The sequence below is a fragment of the Rhipicephalus microplus genome, chromosome X, assembly GCF_043290135.1.
Source record: "Rhipicephalus microplus isolate Deutch F79 chromosome X, USDA_Rmic, whole genome shotgun sequence".
NCBI classification, from domain to species: domain Eukaryota; kingdom Metazoa; phylum Arthropoda; class Arachnida; order Ixodida; family Ixodidae; genus Rhipicephalus; species Rhipicephalus microplus.
This window is the reverse complement of record NC_134710.1, coordinates 417,902,890-417,920,477: the sequence shown is the minus strand read 5'-3', so window position 1 is coordinate 417,920,477 and position 17,588 is coordinate 417,902,890. Positions and strand designations below refer to the sequence as shown.

The following is a 17,588-nucleotide window of genomic DNA, read 5'->3' as shown; positions in this document are numbered from 1 at the left end:
TGGTTCAAAACACCACTTTTTTAGAAATAGCAGGGCTCATGCTCACGCTAAATGATTTAGGTGATGTTGAATTGTTTATACACATTTTTTCCTAATTTGTTTCTTTTTATATCGCTACAACCTTGATATTTTGCGGTAGAAATGCATGATATTTCCCGTAACCTGCTCTAAATTAGGACTTGAGTGCTCCAAAAGTAACATTTTGCTAATCCAAAATTAGCTCCAAATTGTGTTTTTTGCTGTTCCACCTCTGCACAAGGAGTGCAAATGAGGTATACGGAAACCAGCAAAGTGGTGAAATGTTAATAACGGGAATGAGCACAACCACCTTTTTTTAGGGAATAGAAGGATTACTCTTTTTATTGTTTCACTCTTTGTCTACCCGCACCTTCGAAGCAAGATTTCTTTGTTAGAGAGGGCACCCGGTATTTTGCTCACACCGCAGCTTCATTCCTAAGCCACGTGAACTCATTCTCGTTTTCGCGAGTTTCTCTATCCATGATCACATTATTCGCAATAGTACGCTACAGTTGCTAGGTGAAACTCCCCAAGTACGGTTTATAATGTAATCTCGGTATGCTGCTGTTGTAGTAACCTAAACATAATTATTTTTGCCAAACATGATCACATCTTTCGGATACTGCTATATCTGGAAGTACTGTTAGGTGTTAAATACAAATTTGTCAATTTTGTGCCTTATGGTTGCTCTCAAAGTTGCTTATTTGGGTATTTCGTAGCTTAACCTAGCTACCTTTAGAGTCAGCCAGCTACCAAAAATTTCATTTAGCTACAAGTAGCTGTTCTAGCACTTTTGTCCAAAATTTAGCTCTTAATCTACTAGCTATCTTACCAAATTCTAGCTACACTTATGCATTCACATTTTTTTTCAAATATTAGTGCTGAGCAAAAATAATTGCACATATATATGAAACCAGCCGTCCTTTTATATAAGCAAAGCATAGACACATCTTTTGTGTTTTTCAACTGTATTTTCATCGAAGATTGAAAAGAAACAAGTGCAAAAAAATCATTGGAATACCATCGACAAAGCGCGTCATGTTTCATCCAGTTTACTTTCTCTTGATTTTGCGACAAAAAGTTATTGCGCGCGCGCATAACATGCATGCACAAAAAAGCAAGGTGCCACGAATACACTTTGCCAAGTGGTATGGTACAAAATTTGGCACTATAGCGTCATTTTCAGTGACAAAAATTGATGCTTTGCTAATTGCTTGTATCGACCAAAAATTATATGTACCACAGGAGTTATGGCGATTTACTACCACAACGACACACTTCTACCCTTTTAAAATTTTCGAAAATGAGTCCTTCGTACGCTTGTATGGTAGTGCAGATTCTAAGTCAACATGTTTTAATTGTTAAATGCGTGGTTGTTTGTAAGCCCACATTAGGTTTTCTCACCAGCTAACTTGGGAAACACAAACAGTATTTCATAAAGAAATGACAGGAATCTGATGCAAACGATAGAAAATTGAACATACATTCGCTTCAGTCAGTCAGGAGGAGATTAAACAAGAAATTATTCACTTCATGATGAGCACAGCTTATTCTTATAACAGCTTGACTTTGATGCCACCTGACATGCATGCATCTTGCATGCACCTCGAACTATAGGCACCTTGACAATTAACAAATAAACAATGAAATAGACCACCGCTTTTACAACGCACTGTTGCACTGCGGTCTCTTCCTCAGTGCTGGTTATTCCAAAAATTCGCGAAAAAACGTTCAGTTGCTCTAATTAGCTGTAATCGATTTCATATTTAACATTTGCAAACATTCGCACACCAGTGATGTTTACAAAGCTCCGATGCGTTTCCAGTTCATCTTTTGGGGGTTTGCAAGACTTGATAATTTGCTAAAACCACGCCTTCAATAAATAAATGAAATCAAGGCAGCAACACTTCTCTGTTGGTTAATACATGTTATGCGTAGGTAACTGCAAGAAAATGTGACATGATACCTCTGTTTTAACTCTGAAGTAACATCACCACCAGTAGACTTGTTCCATGCTGAGAACGTCTAAAATGTTTGAAAAAATAACTCTGCGACATTTGGCAACACTGGTGTGTGATAGCACTCTTTATGTGCTTGGCGCCTTTAGAGCTGACATTGCCTTCCCACGTTACATTCAGGCTGAAAGATTATTGTGAACGCCTCCTGTTTACCGCTCCTCTTGAATATGGCCATCAAGCAGTGGAACTTACCTGGCACAAGGTTTACTACGATGTCGTGCAACACTACAAGGCTACAAAGGTACTGCCTTCACCTTTTGCGGTGATGTATAGTCAACAGTGCGAGATTGATTAGCACAAGCATACTCATGTTCCCCCATTTTAAGTCGTTCATGCCCCAAAAGATAATAAATTGGGGCCGTCTAATTGTATTCTACTACAATACTAACTAACATGACCAGTAAAGGTAAATTTACATTGTCAGTGTCACCATTGCTGGAATAGTGTGCGTGTGTTGTTACCATGGGTCGGCAAAACTGGTTAATCTCACTATGACTTAATCATGAAAAATACTATGAGCTTTCGACTCACTCGAACTCAGACTGATTCGGATTCACGCTCAGGACAATTCTTTTCAACTGGGCTCGCTTGCACTCAAACTCACCAAAACATTACTCACCTAGATTCAATCAGACTCAGACTTACTGCTCAATCTAAGTGTGAGTGAATTGACTCATGAGCCCGTTAACCTAGAATTATCTTTTGCGACCATGGTGTCAATGCTTCTTTACAACAGTACCTCACCTATTAGGTGCCTTCTTGGCACTGTTTGACATAGTATCTTCGAAGACGAGTTTTGAGTGCTTGAAAATCAGTAAGTTCATTTTTCTTGAATTAGATGACAGCATGAGATATAAATTTATCAACAAATTCCCTTGAAGGTTTGGTTTGTTGGGAGGTCAAGGCTCCCCCCTACATAATTCATGCCTCTGATCAAAAACATTGAAATGATGTATGAACAAGACTGCTTCAAAATACCTGTAAGTAGACATGACTATAAACGGGAATCTAGGTAAGGCTGGTAGTGATGTTGAAGATCACTAGATACGACCGTACGTCAGCGAAGGCAATTGGAACTCACGCAGACTAACTGAAGAAATATATATTGTGGTTTGGACTCACTCAGATTCAGACTCACCAAAAGTTTTATTAGCCAAACTCACTCGAACTCTTACTCATGAAAGTTTTTTTCCGAGCAGACACACTAAAACTCAGATTCACAAAAATATTACTCACCCAAACTCGCTCAGACTTATTGCTCTATCCAAGTCTGAGTGAGTCCGAATGAGTCTACTCATGCGTCAGTTTGCCGGCCTATGGATGTTACGTTGTACATTTAAATGTAAATATAATAATACCCTGCTACATGAAGTGGCCATTTATTAAAGAAACTTTGAGTTCCGGCTACTACTTGTGGGGTTCACTGTTATCGCCCTGAAAAAAGGAAGACTTGCTACAAACCAAACCCCACTTCACAAAGTTTGCTTCTAAACATGTGAGCAAAAAAAATGGCACGATATCTTTGAGAAACCTTGCTCCCACCAGGCATTGCGATTGTCACTAGTAATACATAAAAGTTTAAGAAATTATAAGCGTTCCATTTTTTATGTATGTGCCTTTTACCCCAAGTCTTCTAACAGAGACTATACACAGTATGCTAAGGCTTTTGGGAGTATCGCCAATTTCTATAATTCTTCATGTATTACTTACCCCTGAAAGATCAGAACATCATTTGATTGATTCAAGCACAATGCTAAGCCTTGATGTCATGGTCAGCACTTTGCTATGTTGGTGAAGTTGCTTTTGTTGTGTTTCATTGTGGTGTCTCTGTATGGACCCAGCATCGCTGCTTTCCGCGTTACATTCATGAAAATTTTAGACAGGCTTGCAACTGACTTTTCTCCTCGTTTCAATACCTATTTATTTATTTAAAAGTTTTCGTTTGGCAGTGAGAGCAGTAGGGTTTCTATGATAGTGAGTTGAAAAGGCACGCAGAGAATTTCGGGAGTTGTCAAAGGATGCTCTAGTTGTGGCGTCGTGCTTGTAGGCATCCGCAGAAGAGGATTCTGTGGCCGAGTTGCGAGCCTACCTGCATTCTGGCTTGGGCTACTACCAGAACCTGTTGCTGAGGCTTCAGATTGAAGCAGAAATCAACCTGGAGAATAATGTGGACGTGCCACTAATTCGGGAGTACAAAGGCCTGAACAGAGGTGAGCTCAGAATTCTCAAATAGAATAGAGAATGTTGTAAGGAACCCAGCCTCAAAAATAAGACAGGACAACAGTTTTCCACACCCATCTTCAAATACTTTGATGGTTGGTTGAAAGTTGGGAAGATAGAAAGGACATCTGAAGACTTGGGGGGGGGGGGGGGGAAGGCAGCATGATCGCAGAGCGCGTTTTGGCATCTTGCCATAGGGGAGTTGCCAGGTTCTTCAAGCAGCCTGAACTGAAGACCATAGCAGAGTAGGCAGAACATGCTGGTCGCTACCTTTGAGCTGAAGACGAGAAGAAGAGAAGAAGACTTAGGAGAAGAAGAGAAGAAGAAGAAATAATAGACATTGTGTGCTATTGAATGCTTTCGTGATGGCCAGACAGGACACCAAGCTTGAAGTTTTCAGCTGGGCTGTACGCGTGGTAATTCATCGCAGTGCGACCGGTGTGGAAGTAATAGATATGGCTCATAAACCTGCTAGGTTTTGCCACCGAATTGGCGTGCTTGCACTTTTGCGGGCGAAAACTCAGTGAAATGTCTAGAAACTGGAGGCTGTTTTCGGATAAAATGCAAGAATTAACTGAGAAGTATGTTGCGATGGTAACTATTCAAAGCAAACAGTCAGCGCCATGGTTCTTTAACTCAATTAAAAAGGGAATGAGTAGAACGAAACGATTGTTTAGGAAAGCAATGGCCAGAAATGATCAACCCGCGGGGCAAGCATACCAAAGTGCAGTAAAAAAGCTTTCAAAAACTATTCGCGCTGCTAAACAAAACTTCTTCGAAATAACACTGAGAAATATGTTAAAAATAACCCCAAGCAATTTTGGAAGGCCGTCAACCCTTCTCCTTCAATCACAATAACACTCTGTGACGACAATAACATTGAACTAACTGATAGTGACGCTGCTGTCACACTGAACAAGGCGTTTTCCTAAGTGTTCACAACAGAAGCAGATATGAAACCTTTCTCTCCTCACATCCAGAATTTTTTAGAACCGATGCCCCCGATTTCAATCATGCCCAGCAAAATTCTTCACATAATTGAAAATATGAAACTATCGTCCGCCACCGGACCAGACGAAATAAATTCCAAAATCTTGAAAATGTTAAATTTCCTGTTTGTACCATTTTCGCCTTGTTTTCACTCAATCCTTGTCATCTAGCTGTGTTCCCACTAAATGGAAATTAGGGAAGATTGTTCCCAACTATAAAAGTGATAACAAATCATCACCTTTGAACTACCGCCCCATCTCAATTACTTCCGTTCCATCAAAAATTATGGAACATAGAATTTTCACGAATATCATAAACCACCTAGAGCGCAATAACTTCAATTGCATCGCAAAGCACGGGTTTCGAGAAGGGCTATCGTGCGAAACACAACTTGCCGCCTTACCCATGATTTACACGTTAATCTCGACAGCAATATTCAAACAGATGTAACTTTTCTTGATTTCGAAAAAGCGTTCAACAAGGTACCCCATCGCGGTCTAATGTAAAAACTATCACTGCTAAATTTAGAGCCATTTGCATTCAATTGGATAGAAAACTTCCTGAGAACAAGAAAGCAATTTGTCGTAGTAAATGCTGCAAAATCTAACACAACCCCTGTTCTTTCTGGCGTGCCACAAGGTACGGTACTTGGCCCACTGCTGTTTCTTATCTATATCAATGATCTGCCTTCCGACATTACTAACAACATACGCCTCTTTGCAGATGATTGTGTGCTGTATGCCAAAATTGCTCGTGACCAAGACCAACTTACGTTGCAACCTGATTTAACTACTATTGAAAACTGGTGTAAAAGTTGGCAAATGTGATTAAACGTTTCCAAGTGCAAATATTGTCTCTTTCACGACGCGCGGGTCCGCTATCGTTTATTTACACTGTATCAGGGTCGTCTTTACAATTCGCAAAGTTTTATAAGTACTTAGGTGTTCATATCACGAATGATCTCTCCTGGACAGTCCACATAAACAAATTAATCACCTGCGCTACTAGATCTCTTGGGGATCTGCAGCGTACAATGAAATTTGCTCCTTTTCACTCAAAACTACTGGCCTATAAAACCCAGTCCGCCCAAAAATAGAGTACGCAGCCGCGATACGGGATCCACATCAGAAGTACCTAACTGATAGCATTGGAGCAATTCAAAACCGCGCCGTTAGATTCACTTTCTTGGACTACTCGTCATTTACAAGTGTCACAGACCTGAAATCTCACCTAGCACTTCCTCCCTTTAGCCACCGCAGGAAGCTTTTGAGACTGGCTATATTTCACCGGTTTTATCATTCTTTATCACCCAGCACTTACATCGTGCTGAAACCACATGTATCAAGCCACTGCAAAAATAAATTACAAGTAACATACCCTCGTCCCAGTACTGACACATTACCGCAGTCATTTTTTATACGCACTACAAGGAAATGGAACCATTTTCCATATCACGTGAGCCAATCAAGAAACCTTGACCAGTTCAAGTCGTCGCTTACAGCGCCCGGAATTGTGTGATATCTTGGAGCCGTTTCTTTGTTTGATGCCCTTCGCATTTATAATTGTTATTTTCCAGCTAATACATTGCGTATTGATACTATTTCCCTCTGTCCATTGAATTTTACATTTATGTACAAGTTCTCGACCCGACGGTTGTGCATTTCTTTTGTAATCATGGAGCTCATGACACCTTTGTGTGCTCATACCAAAAGTACCTTTTGTACCACCCCTTATGTAAAGGCTCCACTGTGAAGGCCCTCGAGGTATTAAAAAAAGAAATGTATAAATAAACAATCAAGGTTCATCTGAAAGAGGGAAAAGACGAGACATGTGCTGTAACAATGGCAGCACATTCTGAACGCTGAAAAATTGTGATGCCAGTGTTAATGAGAATTCTGCAGGGACGACAAGTATACTCAGAGATATACGGTCAAACATAATCTTGGTGAGGTAATAGCAAGTTTAACTTGTAGAGGAAGTCCGGTCAAATTGAGAAAAGGAATTGAGGAAAGGAAGTGGATGCCTGTAGCACGAGAACTGATCTTCACACGTTATTTCTGTGGCGGATCAAGACTCGCTGTGCTGAAGACCCAATGTCAGATGTCATTACTGCATACTGCAAATGGGCCAAGGGTTCGAGAAGTAGAGGATCCAGATCCTCTCTGGAGTTTCCGCACTAGGAAGTTAGCAGAGAGCACAGAGTGGGAAGATATAAAGTCATGAACAAAAGTTAAAGAAGAAAGTGCGGTTAAGTGCCCTAGTTAAAATAAGGAATATACAGAAAAGCAAATGCTAAGAACAAACACCAAAAAGATTTCCCAGTTAAGAGCACAACATTGACAGACGTAAACATTTAAAAAGTTAGATGCAAGGAACTTTGAAATATTGAAAGTAATCAGAAGTGGTCGTTTGCTGTGGTCGATAGTGTGCGGTCCCAAGAGTTATATTTTTTGGCAATGTCTGGTCTCTATTTTTCTCCAAACACAAAACAGCAGACCCCATTGCTGATGGTGCCACCAAATGGAAACACACTTCTCATCTGAAACGATCGTCTGCAGTAAAGAAGTGCTTTGCTGCAACAACATGGTGACACACAGGTAGCATGTCAGCTGCTGCTAGCTCATTCTCCTTGGTAAGAAATGAATTCAGTTATGGCTAGTGTCATCAAGTTCGCGATGTGTTTCGGCTAAAAAACGTAATCATGCAGGTTACGTAACCATTCAAGGGCCTTCATTTCTACAGATTCATGGCAAAACTTGCGTCTGAAATTGGCATATGGCAGCCAAATTTTCAAATTAACCAGGCTGTTGTTGAACACCACTTCAATTTACCAACTTAAACGTACCTACAGCACAAACTGCAGGACTGCAATAGTGATGACTGCGGTTTCAAACTGCTTCGAAAAAGAAATTGTGCTTCAGGCTGCTTCAAACCAGCTCCAAAATGACACTAAGAGAATGAGAATAACTAACTTTTTTTACCTCTTCTTAAGTCATAAAAAAACTGGAAAGAATCTGTATGCCATCGTCCCACTGTGCTACTATTGCGCAGAATTATTGTCTCTGACCTCAATTATGCAACGAGAACTGGCACATATATCATATAGTTATTTAGCAGATTTTTTTCTCAGCTAGACATGCAGTATATTGTCGTGAATTATTGAAGAGAGCTAGATTGCTCTATCTCATACTGATTATCCACTGCTTAGTTGGCAACAGTTGTATGGGACTGTTGTTACATATAAAATGTGGTTCTCAGCTTTTGCGGTATTCATTTGAGTTCTGCCACAAAATACTGACATTTAAAATTATAACTACTTTAACAGCACATTCTCAACAAATGGCCAATTCTTCTTCATGAAATTCACATTGATTTCTGGTGAATATATAATAAAATTAATAGTATTATTTGCAAGAAGCTTTGAAATGCTTTGAACTGCACTTACCGTTTGGGAAATTTAGTATCTGCTCCCTAAAACACCAATCCCTGTTCCAAAGTAACATTTTTTCTGCTTCAAAAACTTTTAATGCTGCTTCAAAGTATGTTTCATAAGGTACGAAAAATCACTTCCATCACTGCTGCAGAGATCCTTTGAATTAGGCGGGATTTCAAAATATCTTAGTTCGAATTGTTGGCGTTTTGCAGTGTAAACTTTTTTTTATCCCCTCCAGTAAATTCTATTGTGACTGTGTTGACTATACTTTTGTCGTGTCTGAAGCTCTCGGAACACATAAATACGGTCTTGCCATTGGGCAATCAAACGCGTGCACATTTATGAGCCTGCTTTTAGATCATGGGAAGCTCACAAGCCGCTTGCAATACATCACTCGTGGTATGCTGAATAAATTATCTAACATATTATTACGAGGCAGTGGGCATGGCTCTACCGTCGTGGACAACAGTTCGATGAAAAAGAAGTGGACTCGCCGCGCGAGAGACTGGCAGCTCTGAAGCGTCACTTTGGCATGTAAATATAGGAAATACGCTCATTCCTCTCTTCCGTGTGTTTGCGAGCTCCGTAACAAATTGGTGGGAGTGCTGGGTAACGAAGCGCCATACAACGGAGCTCCGCAGTGGTCGTCAAATCGGAGTTTCCGTGATGGAACACGGGACTGATCCCACGGCCACCTCTCCATCGGCTTCGGCGACGCCCGCACCATCCACGGCAACGCCTCCACTGGCCCCACCCCCACCCACGTACGTGCTGACGCATCCGAAGCATCCTGGAACGTTCTGCGGTACGGACCAAGTTGATGTCGACGACTGGATAGCCGACTACGAACGCACCAGTGCTCTCAACCGGTATGATCCGACTCTTATGCTGGCCAATGTGCTGTTTTACCTGAAAGGCACGGCCAAAGTCTGGTACGAGAACCATGAGGAGGAGATCGGCAGTTGGGACACCTTCAAGGAAAAGCTTCGCGACTTATTTGGGAAGCCCATCGGTCGAAAGGCGGCTGCAAAGAAGGAGTTGTCTATACGTGCTCAGACGTCCACAGAGCCGTATATCTCATATATACAGGACGTGCTGGCTCTATGTCGTAAAGTTGACAACGACATGTCGGAGTCTGACAAGGTTGGCCACGTCCTCAAGGGCATAGCGGACGACGCGTTCAACCTGCTAATGTGCCGGAACTGCGCGACCGTCGACGAAATTATTGAGGAATGCCGGCGTTTTGAACTGGCCAAAAGCAGGCGGATTTCAAGATCATTTACTCGACTGCCGAACACCGCAGCGACGTCCTCCTGCGAAGATGGACTGTCCTCCCATCGGCAGTCTTCACCAGCGTCTGAAATTACGCGAATTGTCCGGCGGGAAATCGAAGCAATTACACCTACTCTTCCCGCCAACGGCCACGTCGATTTGCAAGTACCTCAGGTTTGCTTGGTACAGTCGATTGTGCGGGAAGAACTGAGCAATTTGGGCTTCGATGTCTGCGCCGTTGCTCAGTCTCGACCAATTGGCTTCCGTTCAAGGTCGCCGCCTCGCCCCAGGTCACCACCCCAAGAAAGGTCTTATCCACGCTCTCGCAATCCGGCCGAATGGAGAACTGCGGATGATCGGCCGATCTGCTTTAACTGCCGCCGCATAGGTCACGTCGCACGGTATTGCCACAACCATTGGTCTTCGTCCCGAAACCAGTATAACACTGCTCGCCGCACCGATAGCTACCGTCGTTTCCAACTTCCTGAGCCGATCGCCGACAACTACCGCCGGCCTCTGCCCGTCGATTCCTACGCCTGCGATGCCCCTGATACGCAGCACAGCCGCTCACCGTCGCCTCGACGTCACCAGTCTCGTTCGCCGCCAGGACGTCGCCCGTCGTCCCCTTCTCCTCTACGACGACGCCCGACCTCCCCGCTCAATTCTCACCAGGGAAACTAAGCGGTGCAGCTCTTGGAGGTGAAGCTGCATCCTCGGTACCGACCTCAAATCCTCTCCTTGTACTGCCGACACGACGAAATTTGATCGACGTCGACGTTGACGGCCTGACTGTTTCTGCACTTGTTGACACTGGGGCGCATATTTCTGTGATGAGTGCCCGACTTCGTCGCCGCCTGAAGAAAGTGCTCACACCGGCTGCCCCTGGCGTTATTCGTGTCGCCGACGGAAGAAGTCTTGCCATCACAGGAATGTGCACAGCACGCATCACTATCGCCGATCACCCCACATCTGTTCTCTTTGCAGTTATTGAGCAGTGCCCAAATGACCTAATTCTTGGTTTAGATTTCTTGTCCACCCATGCTGCTCTCATCGACTGTGCAACCGGCGTTCTTCAACTTGAACTGCCTCGACTTGGACCTGTGCCGTCCTCACCGTCACACCGCTTGTGCGCTGTTGATTATGTTCGGCTGTCACCGCAAGCCACCACGTGTGTTGCCTTAACGATATCACCAGCTCTTCCTGACGGTGACTACATAGTGTCTCCATTGGTGGATGTGCTCTTGGCTCGAAGTGTTGCTGTGCCGCATACAATCGTGACTATTGTGGACAACTACGTTCAGCTTCCGCTCCTTAACTTCAGTAGTTCGACCCAAGTTCTCCCGCAAGGCATTTCGTTAGCCCACGTTTCCCCACTTGATGCATGTAGCATCGTGGCATTGGACCCTGAAGACTGTTCGTCCCCTACTGCAGCCAGCCGAGCAAACGCACCTAGCGACGAAATCACGATGATGATCGCCCCTGATCTTCTGCCCTGTCAGTTGGCGCAACTTCACCACGTTCTGACTACCTACCGAGATATTTTCGACTTCGATGACCGCCCTTTAGGGCAAACGTCCTTCGTGCGTCATCAAATACATACCGGCGATGCTAATCCTGTTAGACGGCGACCGTATCGTGTTTCCCAGTCCGAACGCCAGGTCATACAACGAGAAGTCGAGAAAATGCTCTCCAAAGGAGTCATAGAGGCCTCTTCAAGTCCATGGGCGTCACCTGTTGTTTTAGTGAAAAAGAAGGATGGCAGCTGGAGATTTTGCGTTGACTACCGTGCCTTGAACAAGATAACCCGCAAAGACGTATATCCGCTGCCACGAATCGACGACGCCCTTGATTGCCTTCATGGCGCGCGATACTTCTCATCTATTGATCTGCGTTCGGGCTACTGGCAAATTTCTGTCGACGACTTAGACCGAGAAAAGACTGCCTTCATCACACCGGACGGCCTTTATCAGTTCAAGGTTATGCCTTTTGGGCTGTGCAACGCCCCGGCAACGTTCGAACGCATGATGGACTCTCTTCTTCGTGGTTATAAATGGTCCATCTGTCTTTGCTACCTCGACGATGTGATTGTTTTTTCCCCAACATTTGAAACTCACTTAACTCGTTTGTCGACCATTTTAGCCGTTTTTCGTCGAGCAGGACTCCAGCTGAACTCGAAAAAGTGCAATTTCGGCCGACAACAAATCACGATCCTTGGTCATCTTGTAAGTGCTGCTGGCGTCCGACCTGACCCTGACAAGATTAGCGCTGTCAAGAATTTCCCTCTGCCTTCTTCAACCAAAGATGTTCGGAGTTTTGTGGGCTTATGCTCGTACTTCCGCCGCTTTATACGCGATTTCGCTATAATTGCACGACCACTAACTGATCTTCTCAAAAAGAACGTGCCCTTCTCGTGGGGCCAAGACCAAGCAGCTGCGTTTTCCACGCTGATCGACCTGCTCATTTCACCACCAATACTGGCTCACTTTGACCCGTCTGCGACGACTGAAGTACGCACAGACGCCAGTGCTCACGGAATCGGCGCCGTCCTCGCTCAACACCAGGGAGGCCAAACGCGTGTTATTGCGTATGCCAGCCGCCTTCTCTCCACATCTGAGCGAAACTATTCGATAACAGAGCGCGAGTGTCTTGCGTTGGTCTGGGCTGTAGCGAAATTTCGCCCCTACTTGTATGGCCGCGAGTTTTCAGTTATTACGGACCACCACGCTCTGTGTTGGCTGTCGTCGCTCAAGGACCCAACTGGTCGCCTAGGTCGCTGGGCTCTACGTCTCCAGGAGTATAACTTCGACGTAATTTATAAGTCGGGCAGGTTGCACCAAGATGCTGATTGTCTCTCGCGTTATCCGGTGGACCCTGCTAGCCTCGCTGTCCATGAAGGCGATTCTTGTGTGCTCGCCATATCTGATTTGCACGACATCGGCACAGAGCAGCGCCGGGACGCAACCCTCAAGAAGGTCATTCAGCGAGTATCTTCAGGACATTCCGACCCTTCTCTCCGTCAATATGTCCTTCGCAACGACATTCTGTATCGTCGCAACATGAAGTCTGATGGCCCGGAATATTTGTTAGTTATTCCCCAACACATGCGTGCCACTATTCTTCAACATCTGCATGACGCACCGACGGCGGGACACCTGGGTTTTTCACGCACCTATCACCGCGTGCGGCAACGGTTCTTTTGGCCTGGCATGTATAAATTTGTGCGCCGTTATGTCGCTGCTTGCGAGCGCTGCCAGCGTCGGAAACGTCCTGCTCTCCGTCCGGCTGGCCTGCTCCAACCTATCGACATTCCCCCGGAACCATTCTTCCGCATCGGCCTCGACTTGCTCGGACCTTTCCCGACGTCCGTGTCAGGCAACAAGTGGATCGCTGTCGCAACCGACTATGCGACCAGATACGCGATAACTCGTGCATTGCCAACTAGCTGCGCTACAGACGTCGCAGACTTTCTCCTAAATGACGTCATTCTGCGGCATGGAGCTCCGCGCCAGCTTTTGACGGATCGGGGCCGCTGCTTCCTCGCAAAAGTTATCGACGAAATCCTCCGGAGCTGCTCTACCGAACATCACCTTACTACTGCCTACCATCCCCAGACTAACGGTCTCACGGAGCGTCTCAACCGAACTCTTACAGACATGTTGTCTATGTACGTCTCTGCTGACCACCGTGACTGGGACGCAATGCTCCCCTACGTTACATTTGCATATAATTCGTCAAGACATGACACCGCCGGCTACTCTCCATTCTTTCTTTTGTACGGCTGCAACCCTGCGTTGCCATTCGACACACTCCTTCCTTCTGCTACTATCCAACCAACGGTGTATGCGCAGGACGCTGCTTCTCGAGCCCGCGTCGCTCGCCAAATCGCGCACACTCGGCTCAGTGCTTCTCAGGCCGCACAAAAAGTCCGCTACGATGACTCGCACCGCGACGTTGACTACCCTGATGACTCTCTTGTCCTACTCTGGACGCCGTATCGACGTGAAGGTTTGTGCGAGAAGCTCCTCCCACGATACACAGGACCCTACAAAGTTCTCCGCAAGGTCACCGACGTCGACTACCTCATCACTCCCGTTCAACCGCACTCATCCTCTGCTACACCATCTACTGATGTTGTTCATGTGTCGCGCCTAAAGCCCTACTATACTGCCAGTCCTGATTGACTTAGGGGCGCCGTGACGGCGCTTTGTTCGCCGGGGGTGATATTACGAGGCAGTGGGCATGGCTCTACCGTCGTGGACAACAGTTCGATGAAAAAGAAGTGGACTCGCCGCGCGAGAGACTGGCAGCTCTGAAGCGTCACTTTGGCATGTAAATATAGGAAATACGCTCATTCCTCTCTTCCGTGTGTTTGCGAGCTCCGTAACAATATTATGACATTACAACACATAAACATAGTAACCAACAAAAGCAACCTAACGCTAGTATAATGTACCTCAAATGCGGTGTCGTCAATGCTTACTCCTTACTAGGAGTCCAAGTCAGTGATGCAAGTGCTTCTCCTGTTGCTATAAACTGCTCCAAAAGAGAAACTGCTGCTCCATGATGTTTACGGTGTAATATTTCTAAATAAATGATCTGAACCTGATCCAAAATGGCATTGACAGAGTAAAACTAGTGAACTTGTACCATGTAACCATCCAGCTTGCTGAAACAAAACGACAAACAAGCTGTGTATACTATCATTCTAGTGTGCTAGTATGCAGCTTGCTCACTACAGTTGAAAGCAGAAATAACGAAATAGGCGGAGAGAGAAACAAATTCGCTCTTGCGGGAATTTCATTAGCGTGAGAATGTGGTAAAATATGTGGGGAATTCGCTAAAGCACGATTTATTGCCAAACGTCCGTAAGACTACTTTGCGGAGCCTTCCCCTACAGCAGTTATATAGCTTTTCGCTCTCATTGTAAAACATGATCCATTGCTACATTGTCATTGTGCTCACCAAAAAAGGGAAAAAAAGTTCCACTTGATGCAGATTTGGCTATGTAGTCCGCGATGACGAGTGAGCAGACAAAGTGAATGTTTCCGCGTCAGCCCATTAAAATTTTAGAATGTGCCCACTGGAAAGTTTGATGAGATTCTCGTGATTTGTTTTTAATTATATTGGTACTGCTTATTAAGTGCATTTTGGTTGGGTCACCGTGAAGTCACCCGTACTTATTGGATAAAACATCATGAGCCTCAATGTCGCCAGCTTTTTGTAAGCAAAGTTGTCTTTATCTGCTCAAATGCACTGTGGTATCGTGCCTAGAATATAAGTTATTAGTGTGCCCACCACGGGCATCGTGGTGGTGCACAAAATGATGCCTGCCACCTGTGGCCACCAGACGGCGATAGCGATAGGCACTGTGCTATACCGAGCGGCATCTCTAGACAGCTTGCACTCCTGTGAGAAATGCTGAAAAGCAGTCTAGCCCATTTCATGCTGCGAAACGTTGTTTCGGGTGCATTTCGCGGCGCTAACGAATAAGCGTAAGTGCAGTTATTATTATGCTGCATATAACACGGTGGTTCCTGAAAGTATACTATAATAAAAAGGTGCGCAGTTTTATGAGAAGTAAAACTTTTTTCGATGTAAACTATCGTACGCGCCACATTTTCACAAAAGCTTGATCTGTGACTATTTTTTGCTAATTACAGCATATATACTAACGCATTTCTTTTATAAATTAATGTCATAGTTGGGTGGGCGACACCTCCTCGATATGCAGAGGGGTTGGGCAGGCAGATGTGGCCTAGTGCCATTTTGAGCTGTATATGAATTGCTTGATATTACCTGGCAAAAAATTCAGGGGGGAGGGGGGGCGAGGGCTCGCTGTGTCATTTCCTGGCTACGCCACTAGCCGAAGGGGTCAGATGCAATGTTACCGCCATTCCACAATGGGAGCCGAGCTCATGTTGAGGGCAGTTCGCGTTGTCTCGCACAGAGCATGTATCTCTTTCGAGTAAAGTGTGAATTGTGACATGCCCTTTTCTTTATTAAAACGCACAACAAGGGACTTTTACTTGGCAGGCCCGCCACGATGGTCTAGTGGCTAAGGTAGCTGAATCACAGGTCATAGTATCCAATTCTGACCGTGGCGGCCACGTTTTCGATAGAAGCAAAATAGCTTGCTATGCTGAGATTTAAGTGCAAATGAAAAAACTCCAGGTAGTCGAAATTTCCGGAACTCTTTAGTTCAGCGTCTCTCATGAACGTATGGTGTTTTTCGGACGTTAAATCACAACTATCTATATTAATAATATTTGGTGCATAAAATAAACCTGAGTTGCATATTTTTGACCGTAAGTAGCGCAAATAGAAACCTTCGGCTACACTTCGATCGGAAAATATTGCTACAAGCCAAAAACAGGAGAATTTCCGGATTTAAAAAAAAAACTCGCACTTTCTTTAGCAGCTCAGCGTAAATTAGCATTGTTGCCTTGCGACCAAGGATCATGTAAAGTAAGTTGCAGCTAGCAAAGCAGGCTAAGCGAAAAAAAAATGCCTACCAGGACCATAAATTTTTCGATTTAAAAAAAATTGTGCTAATCTCTGCCTTTTTATTGTTTTTTTCTGTTTGTCAATGTAGGGCTACGCTATGAATTGATTGTTGAAATATGTTAGCAATACCACAGGTGTTAGATAGAAAGCAAGGTGCGGCCTGTGGCGTGCCGCCAAATCAGCGGGACGCGCCCAGTTCACCCCACGCCAATTCTGGCACCACCTCACACAAGAGAAACGCTTTCACACGCAACGCTACGCGTGACAATAGACCCTTTTCAAAAAAAGGCGCCCCTAGCGCCACGGACGCGAATTACAGTCTGCCGCCATTGTGAGGCCACCGCAGCAGACGACGCAGGCTGTGTGTCCCAGCTACGCTAATGCGCGTTTCTTGCAGCGCACAGAGACACCGCTTGCGTTCCTGCAGGAAGCGGACCGCGTCGAGAGGGTACGACAACGAGAGTATCTTGCAGGCTGGATTCATGCATTGCCAGTCATAACAAGCAAACCATTGAAGGGTACAAAACATTGCTCATTGTGCAGCGAAAGCAGTTCAGAAAGCTTATCGCAGAGTACTTGGAGCTTGTTCAAGCTAGAAAGAGGTGTGATTGCAGCGGATGATACCAAGAACTAGTCGTCAACACAAACATCACAGGACTCACGCATTTGACGGCTCGCTTTCCATGCCCTCATGATGGCGCTAGCTATCCCACGCTCTTTTGCGAAGCGAAACTGACGAAAAGCTCACCATCAGGTGGCGTATTTATGAAAAGCGTCTATAGGCCGTAAATAAGGCATTTCGCAGTTGTACATCGGAGGTTCAATTCTGAGTCGTTACAAGGAGAACCTATTGCACCACATATGTGACGAGTTTGCCCTAGAAGGGCCAATCTTTCGACAAATATAGGTATCGAGACTTTGCGTGATCGCTGCCTGTTTGACTCGCCTGAAATGGAGAAAGGTCACTGATTTCGTCCATGGGGAGGCAGATTCTAAGGGTTCGTGTATCGGCCCACAAAAACGCACCATGAAGGCACGCACAACTCAAATGCTGGTGCTTTCGGTGCATGGACAACTCCGGTTGTGGTCCAAAGAACGAGTTAAAAACCAAGATTTTTCAAGATAAACAAAAT

General features: G+C 45.0%; 1 protein-coding gene across 1 annotated transcript in view; it reads left to right on the top strand.

The window, feature by feature from the left end:
- Positions 1-17,588, top strand: part of LOC119161898 (nonsense-mediated mRNA decay factor SMG5) — a 394,369-nt gene that overhangs the window by 18,802 nt on the left and 357,979 nt on the right. The window contains exons 3-4 of the mRNA XM_075880312.1: positions 2,157-2,277; positions 4,084-4,246. Coding sequence (XP_075736427.1) covers positions 2,157-2,277; positions 4,084-4,246 — 284 coding nt within the window. The remainder of the gene's footprint in view (positions 1-2,156; positions 2,278-4,083; positions 4,247-17,588) is intronic.